Source organism: Dermacentor albipictus, chromosome 2, assembly GCF_038994185.2.
Source record: "Dermacentor albipictus isolate Rhodes 1998 colony chromosome 2, USDA_Dalb.pri_finalv2, whole genome shotgun sequence".
NCBI classification, from domain to species: domain Eukaryota; kingdom Metazoa; phylum Arthropoda; class Arachnida; order Ixodida; family Ixodidae; genus Dermacentor; species Dermacentor albipictus.
The window spans coordinates 102,218,864-102,233,789 of record NC_091822.1 but is presented as its reverse complement, the minus strand read 5'-3'; the positions used below and the strand labels follow the sequence as shown (position 1 = coordinate 102,233,789).

Below are 14,926 nucleotides of genomic sequence, written 5' to 3'. Positions count from 1 at the left end.
CGCGTGATCAAACAAACGTCTCCAGTCAACTATATTGTGGAACCCCTCGAGCTACCTTTGGATCATCGCCGCCGTGGACGCGAAATTGTGCATGCCCAGCGTCTCAAGCCCTACTATGATCCGCCTGTGCTGTCCTACCCGTAGGTCACCGGGACTGCTTCCTTTTCCGCGGGGGAGATAACTGTACTGTAAAATAGGGAGCAGTGGGGCTGTGGCTAAGAGAGAGACAACGACGACGAGAAAGAACAACCTTGTTTCGGTGCTCGGTCGGCTACACTACCTCTCGCTGCTCCAACGTTCTAGTCGCGAACGCTTACTGCTCAAAGTGCTTCGCGACAATATATATATATATATATATATATATATATATATATATATACATTGAGCAGCAACGGTACCCGATGCTTTTATTCTAAATACCATCGTTTTATGCCATCTAGATGGGAAGCGATGGGTGATGGTTACGTAGAGATGAGGCACATTACGTCCATAATGCATATGTTCACCATGATTGCCCCGTGGACGGAGGCCGCTGATTAAACTACCGTAGAGCGCCGATGGAATGGGTTGAGGCGGGAAACATGCCCGATTTACGTCGTGTGGTAGTGTCGGTCAGTAGGTGTGTCAGCTGGTGTCACACGGTAGTTCACTAGAACTGTCTGTTGGATGATTTGTAGGGGACCATGTACTCAGATCGAAGGTTTTCACATAAACCAGGCATTCGTACAGGGGTCCCAAGCAGTGCATCGTCACAAGGGCGGTATGAACCAACATGGTTTGTGGCATCATGGAGGCTCTTTCTGTGTTTTTGGCTGGCCTCGGTGTTTATACGAGCACGGTGGCGACATTGGGTAAGACGAGACAGAAACTGGCCGCAAATGAATGGAGAAGCGTGGACAGCGTCAGAAAAGAGAGAAACGTCGAGAACAGAGGTTGGACGTCCGTCGTAGATAAGGAAAACCTGAGAGCAACTGGTGGTGCACTGGACAACGCTGTAGTAGGCAATGGCACAAAGGGGAGAACGACATCCCAGTTACGATGGTCAGGTTGGATATACATAGGCTGTATATCGCTCAGCGTGCAATCAGAACGCTCTGCCAGACCATTATAGCTTCATCAAGCGCGTTTGAAAGGAGTACCGTGCTGCGTATGGTCAAAAAGGCATGAGGCACTCCGTGGCGTAAGTAGATAGTTTGAAGGAAGAAGGCAGCCACTTCCGAAGCAGTCCCTGAGCGAACCCAGGCAGCTTCTACGTACCGCGTGAAGTGATCCATGGCAGTGACAATCCGTCGTTTGCCATCTGCAGCTGCCGGAAGAGGGCCGTCAATGTCAATGCCGATGACAGCAAAAAGTATTGCTGGACAGGAAAGTCGTTGTAGCGTCCCGGCGGGCGCAGTGGCGGAAGTGCTTTAAGATCACTTTGATCTCTTCGCATTCATCTCCTGGACGTGAGTTCGGGTCGCCGCTCACGCCAAGTACCCACCGACATTTCCCAAGACGAGCCATCAGCATGCACCAGCCCCGTTCAGGTGCCGCCTACCTCTCACCTCCACCATTTCAATAGCAACGGTCTTACTCGACGCTTTTATTCCACAAGCAAGAGCTAGCGCGCCGACAATGAAGGCGCGAAGCAGTCGTGATGGTTACCTACAGATGACGACGATGACGTCCGTAATATGAATGCTCACAGTATATGTACATTTGTGCGTGTATTATTATCGTTGTTTATTTATATATGTTGCGCGTGTAAGCAGCAATGAGTTAAAAGAATATTCCTGCGTTTCAAATTCTCCGACAATTCACCTTCACCCTGTCACCGGATCTGCGTGTTCTTATTTCTAAATCAGGTGCCTTTCTACGCCACGTAATGGTTCACTTGACCCAAAACTGAAGCCACCCCTAACAGCTCACTAAGGAAATAGCAGCTGTCTCCCTCGCGCAGAGCTGCGCGATTAGAGATACAAATGATATCATTGTTGATCCAAACAACCAATCTCAGTTTCAAACGCGCGAGCACTGGGCATGAGGAATTTCGTTGTAGTCGAGTTTCTGCTGGATAATTTGGCTGTATTTTGTCTCAACAAAACGAAAACCCCGTGTTTGGTTACTTTCATGGCAAATATTGCAATCTTTAAGGCGTAGTATGCGTTTGGCTAACTGACCCATGACATGTCATAGGGACGCTAGCTATGGCAGACTGCGATGGAGGCGGACTTGACCCTTATCACCGATAAGTATTGCCACACTAGAGAGTCAAGTTCGCATGCCGGGACACTACCCCAGGCCTCTTTTGTGAAGAACACAGAGCAGGTCAGTGGGTCAACACCGCTCTACACATCCAAAGTTGGTTCTATGTTATTGGGGTCTCCCTCGCGATTTCCCGCTCTAGGACGACGAAATTTAAGGTGATCGACTGGGACGTTTTTTGCAAGATCAGAGCCGAACGTGCTCCTACGACCAAGAGAAATTTTGAAGCTTGGTGCAAAGGGATCAGGGGCGACGCCGCCGTGGCAACCAAGGAGGTCATCACCGACCTCGATGTTGACAAGATAAATAGCAGGTTCACCAACCTGCTGGAAGCCAAGCGAGCCCTCCACACGAGTTGGAAGGGTACAAGCATAACGCGAAGCTCCGCAGGAAGGTTTCGGAGGTTAACAGGCAGATCTAACAGCACGACAAAAACATCTGGGAACAACAATGGGAGGAGATCTGCGAATCCGTCTAGGGCCAGCTCAGATCTCGAAGAGCTGCGGCCTGCCTCAAACACCTTTTCGATGAGGACAGCACCCGGTGCCGCCAGAGGTGATCCCTCCCACAATCCATCCACCACGTTACCGACTCTACCCTGGACGAGTTGTTTGTTGCCAGGATCATAGTGAAGTACCTGCCAGTCGCGGATAGCTCCGCATCTACTCAGTTCCCGAACTATGCGGGGTGTGATGTGGCGGAGTTCCACCAGCACTTTAATGCGGCTGACATCCGACATCTTCTCTTCTCCGTTAACGACAAATCCGCCCCTCGTCCCGATGGCATCTAAAACAGAATGTTTAAGAATCTCGATGTTGAGTCGATCGACTTCCTCACCGATAGAATTAATGAAGTCTGGCACAGTCGACATGTCCCCACAAAATGAAAGATGGCCTGCACATTACTCATCCCCAAACCCGCTAAAGTACCAGGAATCGACAATCTAAGACTAATTTCCGTGACGTCCTTTGCCCGTAAAGTCGAGCATCATGTACTTCTAAACCGGCTCATGGTGCACATTAACACTAATTGCACGCACACCCACAATATCATTGGTTTCAGAGCTGGCCTCTCGATACAGGCCACCATGAAGCTGATAGATTATCATATCATCGACCGGATCCTGAGAGACAACTGAGTCATCCTTGGATTAGACATGAAGAAGGCCTTCGAAAATATCTCACCTGAATTCATTATCCAGTTTATTGCCGGCCTCGTGCTCGGGACGAGGGCCTACGACTTCATCCGATCCTTCCTTAGCCAGAGAACTGCCAAGCTCAAGATCGAATGATACCTCTCGCAAGAGACACGTTCGGTTCACGCGGCACGGTTCAGGGATCAGTCATTTCGCCAACATTATTCAACATCTCAATGATCGGGATTTCCAAGGAGCTTGCGAAGATTCGCAGAATCAACAATACCATCTACGCAGACGACATGACCATCTGGTGCTTCGGCGGGAGAAACAGCCAACTTGAAGACGCCGTACAAAACGCCATCGATGAGACCGAGCACTTCCTCCGCCCCACTGGGCTCAAATGTTCTCCATTTAAGTCTGAACTACTTCTCTACACGAAAAGACCTAGATAGAGGTGGCCGCCATCGTGATTGCAAACCGGCGTCCGAAAGAGAACTACGGCTTTTCACTGGTGACGAGTCCTCAGTGCCGAGAGTGAACTCGCTCCGAATATTGGGGATATATATCGAGCCTAACGGCGCCACTGGAACAGCACTCAGAAACATCACCGTCAAGACAAAGGGTGCTCGCGGCCTCATCTAGAGGATCCTCAACAGACACCGGGGAAGCAAGCAAGGCAAACTCATTTGCATTAAACATGCATTGGCACTCTGGCACCTTTCATACTCGGCGGTCATGCTTAATTGGCATGACGCCTATAGGAACAGGCTGACTTCCTCATCAGAAATTTGTCTGAACGCCTCTAAGCTTGCCCTCGCCTTACGTGTAATTATTCACACCGAAAACCTCTTCAAGCTCGGAGTCCACAACACGCTCGAAGAAACAATCCAGGTGCAAGAGCTCTCGCTGCTGCTCAGTCTATATGGCACCGCGACGGATCGCAAGATACTCGATGAGATGGGCCTGAATCCTGTCGACCAATGAGCCGACACCGTTTGGATTCCCAGTGACAAAAGGTCTAAACTGCACATCCCACCAATTCCCCTCAATATACACCCCGCACATGACATTGCCAGACGTCGGGCAAGGGTTAACCTCTACTCGAGTATGTCCGTAACAACCGCATTGAGGCAAGCTTCGTTCATGCTGCGGCATATGTCTAGCAATTGGCACGCGTCGTCTCCACCGTCAATTCTAATTCCACACTCACTTGCTGCGCTCCGGTACGCACTTCGAAGCCCATAATATCCAAACAGATTGCAATCGCGCTGGTTGTGCTCTATGGTGGCAGAGAGGCAATATGTAGCGATTGCAAGGCATCTATTAAGGCCTACGAAACTGGAATGGTATGCCCTCCGGCCTCTCCAAAGCGCGAAAAATATATCTCCAGATTCTCCCATTTGTTTTCCCGCTCACTTGCGGTCGACTGAGTGCTCCCCTTCTAACCCTAAAGAGGGCGTGCACGAGGCCGGGAGAGGACTCACTGACCGGTCGCCTCCGCAGTACCCCTGGCCTGCGGGAAACCCTTGCCCACGTTCAATGAGATCCCCACACAATACTATCTGTACTATCTGTAGACGGGTATTCGCCCTCCAGCACCCTGACCTATGCAAAGCAGGGGCGTTTACCCTTCAACGTTTGCAAGCCCCTGCAAATCTCAACCTTGCGGTTCTTCATGCAATATACCCTGGAAGGTATCCCAGTGCGGACTGCCCTGCCTGTGGAGCAACGGCAACTTTGGATTGTGTGTTGTGGTAGTGTGGAGCCATCAGCTCCTCCTTCGGCGAGGATAGGTTGGCTGCGCTCTTGGCTAGCCCCGAACTCAACGAACAAACCCTGGCCGTTCACAGTGCCCACGATCGGACCGTCAAGCCCAGCCTGGCGGTCCCTACGTGGGACTAGCCGGTTGGCGTCGGGTTTTCCCCTGCGTCTTCTTCGGGCGCAATATACTTCGTTCACTCACTCACGTAAGACGTAATTGTAGGTAATGCAGTTAGAGGGCGTGGTTTGTGCTAGATTCTTGATTTAAGTTACTAGCTCAACTTAAAGAAATGGGCGTCACGTTTATGTAGCGCCGATCTCATGAGTTCAGAGCCTAATTATAGACCACTTAGGTACGTATCCGAGCTAGTTGGTAAGGTCACATCTTTGAACATCGCAAAAGACTGGACCAACAGGGTGGCAAACGGACACCCACAGCGCTGTGTGTCTGTTTGCTACTCGTCGTAACGCATTTTCTCTGCTTGTTCTTTCAAATATTGCCTAATTGTGCAGCTTTGTTCCTACGACGTGACTAAATACCGCGGTTACAATGATGTGCGACGTTTTCCTGCTTTCAAAACGGCTATCACGACCCAAGTCTAATATATATATATATACTGTGTGTCCGAAAAGTAACTGCAGCGTGGAAAGAGCGATCCTAATATTTCCTGTTTTACTTACAAAGTTCCACTGATCTCTTCAATAAATGCTGGAAATTTCCGCATCTGTTTAAGACAGGGGCGCTACAATGTAAAACCATTCCAAACATCCATATTCCGTATTCCATATTCCATATTCGAAATATGCACTCAATGCTCCACGATTGGTGAAAAAATTTTCAGACCACCCCCCAACTTCGCGTGTCTATCATGCAACCTTCAAAAAACCGTGACAGCTCCCACCTTATCTTACGTGTGCACACGGATTATGCACCATTAAAGCGAACAAAAAATAATTATTCCAGATTCAATGCCTTTTCGCCATAAGTACTTTGCTATTGGATAAAGTTTTCGGGCTGCCTCCACTTCGCCTGTCTGTCAGGCGACGTCACACAACATGAAAACCCACCGCGTCAAAGTGACGTGTACACGTTAAAGACGGCTTAATATGCCGAACGAAATTGAATATTTTTCTGAATAGTCATAGGCTGCCCCGCTAGGAAGTGAATAGAAGTGCTGCCCGTCGATCTCTCAGACACTCGCTACTCGTACCTACCGGTGAGCGTAGTTTTATTTCCGTATAATAAACCATTTTGCGTGGCAGCAAAACGTTATAGACACCTTTTGGCACGTACACGACATCGCTTTACCAACACTTCCTTGCTGAGGATCCGTTTTAGCTGAATTCCTAAACTTCCGTTGCATGCCGCCGCGATTTTCGACCAGCCACCGCAGCCTAAGAAAGCAAAGCGAACCAATCGCACAGGCCGGAACCACCCTCTTCATGCGCGTATCTATTTTTACTGTGCTGACTTCTATCCATCGAAACCTTTTTCTCTTCAACGTATTTCTCGCCTCTTGTCAGCCAATTAGACATGAAATACCGCCCAGAATAATGTTATTTGTTTTGGGCTCGAACAAAGGTGACCTTCTGCGAAGGACCAGGGCACTTGATTGGACTGTTCAGACAACTCTGTGGATCACTGCCCGATGTTTGCGTTGGGGTTTACGTAAATTTGACGTCACAACATTGGAGTACAAACAGACCGTAATAGTTTAACGATATGGGGCCTCACACCTGCACGCAATGCTCCATTCGGTGGAGGCTTGCCGGAGAAGTCCCCACAATATGAGCGTCGTAATCACTCTCTGTACCTCCTCCAGTGTCAGAGGGTTACTCTCGTACGGGTGCCATTTCAGGCTACCTCACAGACTTCATCCGACAAATTACAGCTGTTGTGTTAACATATCGTACGTAAAATTGCCAGATCATTCAAAGTTCTCATTATTTTTTTTCTCACTGCACAGTTAGTTCTGGACATCCTAGTATAATCCTGGAAAGTATAGTTACCGCTCACATATTGCGAAGCGAGTGCATGGTGGAGGCTTGCTGGAGAGGTCCCTGCATTGTGAGCTTGCTAATGGCTGTCTCGACCTCCTTCTAGGTGTGAGAGTTGTCCTCGTACATACCTATGTGTAGGCCACTTCACAGACTTTATCAGACAAATTACAGTTGCTGTTTTAACACATTGCACGTGCACGTGAAAATGCCAGGTGATTCAAAGTTATTGCTATATTTTTGTTTATTTTCTCACTGGATGGTTACTTTTTGGACATCCTAGTATAAGCTTGGAAAGCGTAGTTAACGCCCATCAACAGCAAGGCGAATGCTCGGTGGAAGCTTGCTGGAGAGGTTTCCTGCAATGTGAGCTTGGTAATGGCTGTCTGTACATCCTGTAGTGTGTGAGGGTCGCTCTCGTACATGCGACCTTTAAGGCCACTTCACCGTCTTTATCAGACAAATTACAGTTGTTGCGTTAACATATCGCACGTGAAACAGCCAGGTGATTTAAAGTTATCGTTACATTTTTTTTTACTTTTTGAGCGCACAGTTACTTTTCGGATATCCTAGTAAAAGCCTGGAAACCGCAGTTATCGCTCATCTACAGCATAGCGAGTGCTCTGATTCTGGCGTGAGTCGAGACGCCTTCGCCTGTCGTACCACTGTTTTTTGTTACACCACTGCTCACGGTTGTTCAATCGTCTTCTCCTTGGGTATTATCAGTGGCCTTAAGCTAGGCGCTTCTTTTGACATTATATCTTCCCAAATATTCGTCCTTCATCGAAGCTAACAAAAAGAGCACATCCGCACCAAGATTTGCAGCAAAGGTGCATCCGGCTGAAGGGCTGATTAGACATGTAGGGCAATCGTGACATGTTAGGCTATTTGCATAGCGGAATATCTGGTTACGTATGCAAGAGCAGCTGGGAGCCCTGATGATCAATCTTATGACACAGTTGTCAAGAAACTAGAGCTCGCAAGAAGCTTTCATTATTTCCTCTTGTAAAAATAATAGTATGCAAGCATACATTTGTGAATATTCTGTACCTTTCAATTTGTTACGTCAGCAAACAGGTCACATACACTCTGTCATTGGAGATAAAGGATTTGTTTGTTTTAAATAAACACTACCGCCGCGAGGTGTCTCTAAGAGCACTCTTACACGCGTCCAATTTTTACTTCTGACGTCTACCTTAAAAGCTGGCCCCTATACAGTCTGTATAACTAGAATTCATAGCGCCCATTTTACTAGAGCTAATGTTGTACGCCGTCATATATGTCTCGTCGCTTGCTATCTCCAATCGTGCTGAGCCGTAAATAAACCACTGTTAAACTTTGCTTGAAGAATTGCATTGAACCTGTTAATTATCTTATCAAACAGAGTTTATCCTTAAATAGTAAACAGTCATTACAACGAAGCCAATAAGATGGCAAATATTCATGAAGTAAAAAGACTATATTTTCCCTGCGTACGCGCGTCACGTAATTCATTCTAAGCGTCTTGCGTTCTTTCAAAGAAGTAGCAGAGTTTCTTCACAGGCCGAAGGTTACCGTCAGCTGATTGAAAACCCGCATGCCAATGTTGCTCTCACATTCTACCCGTATTTTTCCTGAATATATCGCTTAATTGGGGGTGACATTACACTCGCTTTGAAGCTATAAGGTTTTCTATACGTCGGCATGCATCGATATATGCTGAAGAACAGTAAGTACTTCCTAAATGAATATCACATAAAATTTCATTACGATAAGTCTAAGTTTGTAAGTTAGCCTTCTCGTGACTCTGCTGAAACCTGACAGATGTCAGGTCGCCACATTGCATTGTCCTCGCGGCGGTGGCGAGTAACGGGGCGCGGCACTTTTGCAGAAATGTGGGCCGGATCCATTGCAAAGTACACGAACGGGTTGTACCAAGGCAGCGATATGATGCGCTGCCACAAGCTAACGCTGCTGTTTCTGTCAAATTCCCTCAAGTCCAAAGACGTTGGCTCAAATGGAATGCGGTGCTATATAGCCTGGAGCCTGTTTCGCCAGATGGTAAATTACACGGATCCCGATTTCTTGGCTAAGGACAAAAACCCCGAAGACATTTGCTACAAGCACGTCAACAGGGTAATGGGGTACGCTATCAGCAGCCGGTTCTTTCATTCAGGTGAGTTGCCTGGCTCAGTTTGTTGTGGATAAGTTATCAGCACTCTTTTCAACTAAAACAGTCCATGATAGTAGATTGGAGTAGTAAAAATTTGGCTAATATATATATATATATATATATATATATATATATATATATATATATATATATATATATATATATATATATATATATATATATATATATATATATATATATATATATATATATATATATATATATATATATATATATATATATATATATATATATGGGTGTGTGTGTGTGTAACGAACCGCACACGGCCATGCTGTTCGACAACCACAACCGCCTGCTCGCGTCGCGCGCACACACACGCACACACACACACACACATATATATATATATATATATATATATATATATATATATATATATATATATATATATATATTGAGTGTCTGTATATATATCGGACGAGAGCCGGCGTATTCAGCATGGTATGGTCGCTGGCTATATATATACATTGAGGTTCCATTCAACTCACCATGTACGAGCTGTTATTTGGTGCAATATAGCATGGTGATGTTTCCCTGTATATACCCACCGCAGTAGCCTAGCAGCTATGGCGTTGCGCGGCTCAGCGCGAGATAAGCATCCCGAATGATTTCACGGCTATTAAGTGGCGCATTTGGTTATTGTGTAAATGTTCTTCGAAATTGACCTCACTTTCAACACGCTAGATTTCTTTAGTTACCTTCTCCCCTATGGATGAACCGCGATCAATTTCGCTCGACGAACTGCTAGTAGATAAAACTACTTACAGGTATGACTCGCTGTCCGATACCGTGGTACCGATTTCGCGGTAGCTAGAACTTAACCCGATAAAATGCACGTCTGACAACCACTCTGCTGCGGAACATACACACATTGACCCTTCGTGCTAAGCTTTATCCTTTACTAACATTCGTAGTATAATTTCTAAACGCACCGAAATCGTATCGTACTTGGAAAATAGTAACTGTGATATTTTGGCACTAACGGAAACTTGTCTGTGTGGCGACGTGAATGATAGCTAAGTTTTTTTCCTGATACGGAGGACTATGTCATTTATCACCGAGACAGACATAATCAAAGGGGAGATGGTGGCTTGCTGGCAATAAAGAAACACATCACTTCGTTTATAGTACCGATACCCTCCACTATTGAGATAGTGTTGGTTCGCATAACGTCGACACTATCAAAGTCACATTACGGAGTGTGTTACAGGCCTCCTGACAACACTGATAACCTCGTTTCTAACTTGCGTGAGAAACTTACTGCTGTTCGTTCTAAATTCCCTAAAGCTGATATATTCATTCTTGGCGATTTTAATTTCCCGGACATAGATTGACCTAACTTAAGAGGCGATTCGCGTGCATCTAATGACTTTGTCCAGGTCATCCTTGATTTTTCTTTTGAGCAACAAGTATTCCAACCAACGCGCATTACTAACGTCTTAGACCTTGTTCTAACAACTGCACCTAATAGAGTTAGCACCATTTCAATCACTGATGGGTTCAGAGACCACTTGTTATTAGAATTTATAGTTCGCACACCTTCATTTACGCCTAATCTAACAACAAAACGAATATTTGACAATAAAAAGCAGACTGTAATGCCATTAACTGAGATTTACATAAGTTTTTCATCAAGATTTATCGCAACATTTTCTCAACGATCAGTCAACAAACATTGGTGCCTTTTTAAAGAACCACTAGGTCTTGCAAATAAGTGCATACCTTAGATCTCATTTCGCACCAACTTCTCCAAACTATGGTTTATTAAAACTTTTCATGCATTAAAAAACAAAAAGGAGCGTTTTTACAGGGAAGCCAATAGTGTCAACACGTTAGATTTATGGAATAAACGTAAAGCTTGCGAAAAAGCCTACTGCAGTTTCCTTCGTCGCGCAAAGCATAAATTCTTTTCCGATGACCGTCAGTCACTGATAAAAATAATCCTAAGAAATTATGAAAAACCATATCTCCTTCAAACAGCACTGACATTCCCGCATTGGTGGATAGCACTGGTCTTCCCATACCGCGAGAGCACTGCGCATCTGTATTTACCAACTATTTCCTTTCCACGTTCACAAAGGAAGACCATTCCAATCTGCCACAGATGGCAGACTCTGATTACCAATATATGACTTCTATTACCGTAACAGCCGCTGCAATCGCTACTTTGATTGACAATCTCAAGTTATCGACCACTTCAGGATTTGATGGCATGAACACGAAAATCCTAAAGCATACAGTAGACCCTTCCAGTACAATCCTTAGTCATATATTTCAGCAGTCACTGTCAACAGGAAAGCTGCCGAATGATTGGAAAGTTCGCAAAATCATACCCATTTTCAAGTCAGGTGACAAGAGAATTGTGAGTAATTACCGTCCCATATCACTAAATGGTGTTCCCTACAAGTTACTCGAACACATCATTTTTACTAATGTCGTTTATCACTTAGAATGTATGAACTTCTTTTTTAAACATCAGCATGAATTCAGAAAAGGCCTTTCATTTGAGACACAACTGACAGAATTCACTACGGATCTTTTTCAAAATATTGGCGGCAATGCTAAGACTGACTCAATATTCATTGACTTCTCTAAAGCGTTTGATCGCGGGGCTCACTGTCACCTTATTTCTGAACTCTCATGCTTAAGCTTTCATGAACTAACAATTTCTTGGATAAGAAACTTTTTGTCTTTTCGAAAGCAGTCCACTGTCATTGACCAGTACTCTTCCCGTTTCAATGACAAAACATCAGGCGTGCCTCAAGGAAGTGTCCTTGGTCCCTTACACTTCCTGATTTTCATCAATGACTTGCAATTTAACATTACCTCCAGTGTTCGACTATTCCCAGATGACTGCGTTATCTACCGTCAAATCCGCTCCCCCGCTGATCAAATTGTTCTTCAACAGGACCTTCAATGTGTCACTAACTGGTGTTTGGATTGGTAAATAACCCTAAACACTGACAAATGCGATCACAACATTTACTCGCAAAAAGTCCTACTCAATTTTCACTTACTCACTTGGTAATAATATCGTCGCTCGCACATCTTCACACAAGTACCTTGGAATTATTCTAACACCTAGCCTTTCGTGGTCATCCTACATTGAGAAAATAACGGCTGAATCATAGCGCACTCTCGGATATATAAAATATAATCTTCGCAGCGCCCCTTGCCTCACTAGAAAGATAGCCTACCAAACATTAGTGCAACCGCCGCTCCAATTCGCAGCTTCTATATGGTCACCTCATCAGGCATATCTAATCCTTCTTCTCGAGTCGATCCAAAACCGTGCTGCACGCTTCATTGCCAGAGACTATAGCCCATTTTCGAGCGTAACTAACATCAAGTTGTCGTTGTCGCTTTCATCCTTGGAAACGCGCAGGAATAGAGCATTACTTTGTCTTCTGCACAAAATCATTCATAATCTACGGCCATCTACTTTACCACTTGTTCGTCCCTCCCGAAAATCTAGACGTCTGCATAATTATCTTAGTTTCCAACGCACCTTCGGTCACACCAATGCATTCAACTGCTCAGCTTTGCCACGTGCGATTGGACTGTGGAACGGTCTTACTGATAACATCGCCGACATTAATGACCCATTAATCCTCAGACAACAAATCACTGCATATTTGGCTAGTACTTAGCTAAAAACAAGTATATGTTTCGTTTTGTTACTTTCAACTTCATTGTTACTCATTTATGTAGGCATTTGTTCTAAGGTTGTTTGCTTTACTATATAGTGAAAAGCTAACTGCTGTTTGTTTACCTTCATTTCTTTTTATCTTTGTTTATTTCGCTTTCCTTGTTTATTATTTCACTCTCTTTCTGTTCATATTTATGCAACAAAAACTATGTTTTTGCTCCACGATTGTTATCTGTACCACCCCCTCACGCAATACTCTTTCTGGAGCCTGTAAGGTATATGAAATAAATAAATAAATAAAAGCCGAAGGGAAAATCACCTTCGGCGTACAGCTATGGGCCGGTTGCTGTCTGGCCTTCTACACAACTTGGACCTCTCGTCGTGTAAATCTGGCCATGTGCGCCGACAGCTAACTAGGCTTTTGCCTATTTATTCACCGATCCGCTTGTATTGATACGCCAAGAAGACGTCAAAAAAAACTAACTTTCTTTAGCTACTTTGTTCAATTTACATGGACATCGGCCTATCTAGCAGGAAAATAAATAGCCGGGAGAAAAAACACAGGCGTGAAGGAAGAAAGAGTGCATGGCACTTTACTGACTGACGCACGCGATGGTGACATCATGAACTACAGCAGGAGGACGAGATCAGTGCGTGTAGCTGCTGCTACCACTCCATCCACAACGGGCAACTGCGCGGCAAACGCTGCCGCTTCTTGCAACAGAGAGGGATGTTTTGGCGTTTAAGTAGCGATGCTGCGATTGCAATGAGTACTGCGTCATGGTATCATTTTGCACTGTGGCTGGCAGCGAGATGGTGACTTCCTGTGTTTGCTGATGTGTACATAAGGTTTCATGTTTCACAGGTGGCATGGAGATATGCAAATGAATATAAAGATGTGTTTTCATTGCCTGTCGTAGTAACGCGTCATGCCGCCTACGTGTACGACCTCCGTAAGGTTGTGCCGCTTTTATCGCTACTGTTCATGAGAGATGACTTCGTAATTGAGGTCACGTACTCACCGAATGAGTTCGTAAGGACCAGAGAATCGGTGAAGGAATTTTTCACATAGTCTGCGACGAAGCACTGGTGTCCATAACTACACTTTGGCACCTGGTTGGTACTGAACTTCACTGCGGTGCAGGTTGCACTATCTTGCGTCCCTACGTTGGTGCTGGTGTATACAGAACCGTGCCATCTGCCGGGCTTCTTCGTCTCGTTGTAGTAAGTAGTAGACGTCGTACGGGTTATTGCCGTCGCTATCTACTGGTAACATAGCACCGAATGTGGTGGCGACTATGCCGCCATAGACCAGTTTAAATGGAGTGTCCTAAGCTGTCTACTGCACAGCCAGATTACATGCGCAAGTGACCTAAGGAAAGATTCTGTCCCATGTCTTATGTTCGAGGTCGACATACATACACACCATGTCGGCCAGGATTCGGTTTAAAAGTTCCCTCAGGCCATTTCATTGCGGGTGGTATGCACAAATTTTCCTGTGACTGGTATGGGCCCTCTTCATCAAACACTGCCTCGAATAAGATATGAAGGTCGCTCGTTTATCTCCAATCACGAGCATTGGTGCACCATGTCACACAAATATGTCACAAACGAAGAACTTGGCAACTTAAATTGCAGCTCCTCATTCAAGGCAGCCAGTTTCAGCATAGGGTGTTAGATAGTTCGCCTCTACTACGATCCGTCTCTTCCCTGACGATGATGTTGAGAACGGCCCAAGAAGATGCATTCCGACTCGCTGAAATGAAGTTTTCGGCAGGTCTTTGGGTTGGAGGAGTCTGACCGGTCTCACGGGTGGTGTTTTGCGCTTTTGACATTCGCGACATAAATTTGCGTAATGCTGCACCGGCGCTAACAAGTTAGGCCAGAAGTATCCGAGACGAATTCTGGCGAACGACCTGCTCACACTAAGAAACCCGACAACGGTTCGTCGTGACAAGCT

At 45.5% G+C, this 14,926-nt stretch overlaps 1 protein-coding gene across 5 annotated transcripts in view; it reads left to right on the top strand.

The window, feature by feature from the left end:
* Window positions 1-14,926, top strand: part of LOC135911670 (neprilysin-1-like) — a 109,551-nt gene that overhangs the window by 54,299 nt on the left and 40,326 nt on the right. For 4 of the 5 annotated variants that reach the window (XM_065444007.1, XM_065444011.1, XM_065444008.1 and 1 more), the window contains one exon: window positions 9,015-9,299. The exons of the other annotated variant lie outside the window; for it this stretch is intronic. In XM_065444007.1, coding sequence (XP_065300079.1) covers window positions 9,015-9,299 — 285 coding nt within the window. The remainder of the gene's footprint in view (window positions 1-9,014; window positions 9,300-14,926) is intronic. 5 annotated transcript variants of the gene reach the window in all.